The sequence below is a fragment of the Coenobita brevimanus genome, chromosome 98, assembly GCF_032717465.1.
Source record: "Coenobita brevimanus isolate Jiangsu-jjx chromosome 98, ASM3271746v2, whole genome shotgun sequence".
Taxonomy (NCBI): Eukaryota; Metazoa; Arthropoda; class Malacostraca; order Decapoda; family Coenobitidae; genus Coenobita; species Coenobita brevimanus.
Window position 1 is genome coordinate 41,414,279 of NC_137051.1, and position 5,447 is coordinate 41,419,725.

At 44.1% G+C, this 5,447-nt stretch overlaps 1 protein-coding gene across 1 annotated transcript in view; it reads left to right on the top strand.

Annotated features, from left to right (window-relative positions):
- Nucleotides 1-574: 574 nt before the first annotated feature.
- The window catches only part of LOC145414049 (galactose-3-O-sulfotransferase 2-like), a 47,403-nt gene continuing 42,530 nt past the window's right edge, over nt 575-5,447 (top strand). The window contains exon 1 of the mRNA XM_080283612.1: nt 575-732. Within this exon, the coding sequence (XP_080139738.1) occupies nt 575-732 (158 nt within the window). The remainder of the gene's footprint in view (nt 733-5,447) is intronic.

Below are 5,447 nucleotides of genomic sequence, written 5' to 3' on the forward strand. Positions count from 1 at the left end.
CCAATAGGCCTAAATCCTGTAGGGGGTTGGTGACCTCCCACAGCGTACACACAAACACGTGTCGCGTGAGTGCTGCCACCCCAGAGCTGTTTGATATATTTATTTTAATTATGAAAGGATCGCCTCTTCCCACTTTTATCCCTTCAAATTTTCTTGCAATTATACTTGCTAAATTAATTAGCAATGTTAGAAGTGTTGGGGAAGTAAATAATAATTAGAATATTTTTAGAGCAACACTGCCAAATTTTTATGCCACGTTTCTCTATTATCGTATAATATAGTATGCAGAATAGTTTTATTCTTCCTTGATACATGTCAGCACTTTCATTACAGTTATATTAGTATGAGTTATGTTTATGTATCATTCCTACTACACAAACCACAGGCGTTATACATCGTAGGGTTAGGAAACATGGCAATAGTGTAGGGAGGGGGTGACTCCACCCAAACCCTATGTTACGAGGAGGAACACTATAATGCTAACACTAATATCAGTACTAACACAAACACTAATCCTAATGCCGTAAATGTTTGGGGTGTTTTTCTCAGGTGTGTTGTGGTTGTGAAGGTAAAGATGGGCGTACTCCAAGGTGTGTTATTGTGCCTTCCCCTGTACGGCAGACGAACCCGCACACGCGTAGCCGCCGTCTGCCTCGCTATTGCCTCCGCATCATTCCTCGCCACCCTCCACCTCGGCACCATCCGAGCATTGGCACCCGCCCCTGCACATAGGTAAGTTTCGGAGCTGGTCGGAGTTGTGGATTCAGTTTGTTTTAATTGGTTTCCCCCCTTGTCTCCGTTCCTTCGCTACCCTGCATCCTCTCTCCCTCCTGGCCTGCCTCTCCGTCCCCTCCCTTCCCGCCCTTCTCCTCTCTAGATAGAAAGATAGAAAGATGGACTGACAGACAGATAGATAGATGTGGATGGGCAGATAAGTAAATTTACCTACCTCTCTTTCTATCTCTGTTTATTTATCATCTTTCCGTCTATTTACCTACCTCTATCTGTCTATCTTCTCTGTCTGTCTGTCTGCCTATCTATCTACATCAGTCCGTCCATCTATATATCTTATCTATCCATCTATCTGTCTGTCAGCCATTCTCCCTACCTATTAGTCTATCTTTTTATCTATCTACCTGTCTGTCTATCTGTCGATCTATCATTCTGTGCATACCTACCCATCTCTCCCTCTCTCCTACACTTTCTCTCCACTTCCTGTGTATCCTGACCTCCCTCTCCCTCCCCATCCCTCCCTCCCTCCCTCGCCGTCCCCATCCTTCCCTCCCTCTCCTTCCCCATCCTTCCCTCCCTCTCCTTCCCCATCCTTCCCTCCCTCTCCTTCCCCATCCTTCCCTCCCTCTCCTTCCCAATCCTTCCCTCGCTCGCTTCTTCCCCAATCCTTCCCTCGCTCTCTTCTTCCCCAATCCTTCCCTCGCTCTCTTCTTCCCCAATCCTTCCCTCGCTCTCTTCTTCCCCAATCCTTCCCTCGCTCTCTTCTTCCCCAATCCTTCCCTCGCTCTCTCCTTCCCCACTCTTCCTCCCTCTGGTCAGGCTGGCGGACTCAGTTTGTTTTCCCCTGGTCTCTGTGTAAGCGAGATGCGTGAAACGTTTTTAAGATGATTCGTTTGCAAATTCAAGAGGATTCGTTTTTGCTTTTAAGATGATTCATTTATGCGTTTAAGGTGATTCATTTATGCGTTTAAGGTGATTCATTTATGCGTTTAAGGTGATTCATTTATGCGTTTAAGGTGATTCATTTATAATTTTAAGAAGAATCGTTTATTTTATAAGATTTTTTTATAAATTTAAGACGATTCATTTATAATTTCAAGATGATTCGTTTATGCGTTTAAGTTGATTCGTTAATGCCTTTATCTTAGTAAAGTTACCAAGCACGTAAGAACCCCGCTGGTGTGATTACTTGCGTGGAAAAATACTGTCCGTAGCCTTAATCCCGGAAAGGGAGGGCCACAAACAAATCGGCTTCAATTCACTGGGTCCTCCTCCCATCAAGCCGCTCTTTCTAATTCTCATCCCCTTCACTCATACACCTCACCACCCCATCCCTCCATCCCATCCTCGGTCTCCCCCTTTCCCTGCCTCGCACCAGTAAAAGATACACTAACAACACACAATACAAGAAGAAGCGCCCAGGGAGTGCAACATCGACGCCGTCCAGTACCTTAGGTCTACTGGTCCGATCACATGGCCAATAGGCACCTGTGGCTTTGGGGTATGGTAGTAAAAAAAAAACTGTTGGAAAATATCTGTGTAGAGGGAATGAACTAAAGCGGCTTCCCCACTTCTGATGTACATTTCTGGTGTGAATTTTCATTATACTTCGAAACTGGTGAGCACTATGCAAGGAAACGACATGTAGCCAAATCTTTGACTCTGCTACACTGTCTATTCTTTAACCAATGGCTCACAAAATCGAATATCTTCACTCTTGTGTGACCCTAAACCTATCCTCCAAGTTGACTCAAGATCAGAACTGTTTTAAGTGCACCTTGCCCTATGACCTGTACTTTGACCTAATGTTCTGAGAGTAGAATCAGGTCACTCTCACCCAGCCTTCAACCCTTCCACCAAGTTTGATCCAAACTAAGTAAAAACAGTTTGAGCTGATGATCTTTTCCTTCCACAGATTTTTGTCAAACCTGAATCACTTTACCCTTCCCTGTCCCTCAACCCTTTCACCAAGTCAGGTTAAAATCGGATAATTACTGCTTGAGTTGATCTTGCCCTGGACTCTGACCTGTGACCATTTACAGCCAAAAATTAATCGCCTGTTGGTCTGGTGGTCCACAGTCATTATGTCAGATTTAGTGCAGTTCCATACAACAGTTTTTTATATTTATATGATTTTGCTAACAGACAGACAGACACAAAGACAGACAAACCAGATCAAGCACATCCCGTAGCCAGCTTTACTACTACTACTACTATTACTACTACTACTCTACTACTACTACTACTATTACTCTACTACTACTACTACTATTACTCTACTACTACTCTACTACTACTACTACTACTACTACTACTACTACTATCGTCTTTTTTTTCACCAAGTATACAGCCATGAATAAAGCTGGCCCGCTTTTTCACAGCGTCTTTTTTTACACTTTGGGCGTGTCCGTGTTCCACCCTGACACATCCTATCAAAGTACATCATCTACGGGTGGAGAAACAGTCCAAGCCTCTCCCAGACTAGGAATATTAGCCATCAGAATGAAATGAGACCCAAGAAATAAATGATATGTGAGATAGAGACATATCTAGTATACAACGCCTCTCTCAGCTTAGGGATATTAGGTAGCGGAGATGTGAAGTAGAAGGGGTGAACTATCAGACGAACTCTTACCCCAAATTGTATATTCTGGGCACGGCGGTCAACGTTCCATCCTGCATATCGCACGGCAAGTATTGGAATGCTGGCCACTTGTCTTGTTGTTATTGTTGCTACTGTTGTTGGAGTTCCTGGTTCATCTTTACGCGTACCCAGTGGATTTCGAAATACCGACCACTTCAACCGACCACTCCTTGAGGTCTTTTGTTGAGGTTATGTTGCAGGATTGTCTGTGCTGTGGTAGTGTGGTGCAGGAAGTGTTGTTGCTGGGGAAGGGGGCTGCGTTGCAATGTGGGCAGAGGCTGTGTGCTGTATTTTGTATTGGCATTGCGGCGGGGAGGGACAGTGACCGCATCCCAATATGGCCAAATGCGCTCGTGTCTCACTGGGTAAGGTAGTTTCCGAGGGGTTTGTGTTTGGTGGTGGTTGATGAAGAATTCCTCTTGCTACATCCAAACGATTTTAATCGGTTTAGGTTACACTGGAGATACTCTTGCAAATGGCATTGTTAGATAATAGACCAAATGCATTTCTTTTTCACTCCTACGGGGCCCAACCAGACTGTATGGAAGAGTCTTAAAATGGCGACAATAAACATTTCAAATACGTCATTCCTTTGAGGTAGTGAGCCCCTTCAGTCCAGTGTCGTGTTGGATTTTTTTTTTCTTCCTCCACACGGCTTTATTCAGCTTTACGGAGGCCTCTTGTCGTGGAGAGATTAATGAAAATGAATAAAATTGTAACTAGGAAATACATCACATAAATACACACACCTTTTTAAGATGGTTTTCTTCAACCCAAAAACGCTTTTGTAAAATTTCATTCTTGCTTTCTTCAAACGACTTTATTCGAAATGGTGGAAATAGATACAGCCTTCATGATCTCCTTTGCACAAGGGAGGCTCTTGATGCGGATCCAGCCGAAGCAGTCCGGATTCACGCTCAAGAATTCAACAGCTGACCGAATCGTAAAACTAAGAGTTCTCGTAGAACGCTGTCTTGAGTTTCGGTAGGGATTGCTAGCACCCTCTGTCGTTCTGAAGAAGGCATGACTCAGTAAATTGAATGGTACAGTGGAAACTATTACTCCGTGGGATCCTTCCAGGGATAGTCCGGTTGATAACTGGCCTGTTTTCAAACACTGAGCTTGCTATTAAGTATTGTGAGAGAACATCCAATTTCTTTCCAGTAGTCCTAGAGTAAGACAGTAATGTGTCCTTACCCCCTCACTTTTCAACACATGCATGGATTGGGTGCTGGGCCAGGCTGTAAGTCAGTCACCATGGAATATCAAGTGACCATTTTAAAGCGACGAACCTTGACTCTGAATGATACGGTTATCCTTGCGAAGCTGCTGGAAACAATCCTGAGTTATCTTGAGGCATTTATCGAGAACGTGAAGCCACTTGGATGAAAGGTATCCTGGGCTAAGACCACGGTCCAGGTATTTGGTGGCAGTACACTTTGTTCAACCTTGTGAGGAGGACACAGAAGTATTGGACAGATTCACTTGGGTAGTGTGACCCATAACAACCGTGGGTCATATGATAAGCTCTCTCGTTACACTGGTCTGGCTTATGGTGTTAGGGATCCACTCAGTTCAGGTATTTGGCTTTGTCGTTATTTGTGTAGAAAGGAGGAAACTGGCACCTTCAGGGCGCTGGTGTTCCCTGTCTTACTTTATGGTTGTGAGACATGGACTCTAAACAGTATCTAGTAGCGGCGTTTAACCCCTTTGGCACTAAGTGGCTTCACAGGATCATGGGATATCGCTGGTATAATCGAGTACGTAACAAACAACTACTCCGTGAGACTGATTCAAGACCTGTGACCTAAAAAAACACGAGAAGCCCAACTCATATACATGAGCACGTGGCGCGTTTCCCCGAGGTTAATCCTACTCACTGGGTGGTATCTGAAAACGTCAACCTGCAGATGGAAAAGACCCAGGGAGAGACCGCGAAACTCATGGCTCTTTTCATAATAACTAGCGATTTATTCTGCATAATATCTGGCTCTATCCTCATGTATGTCACTGATGCAAATTTTGTCATTATTTTATATTAATACAGTATACATGCAAGAAAATGCCTAAT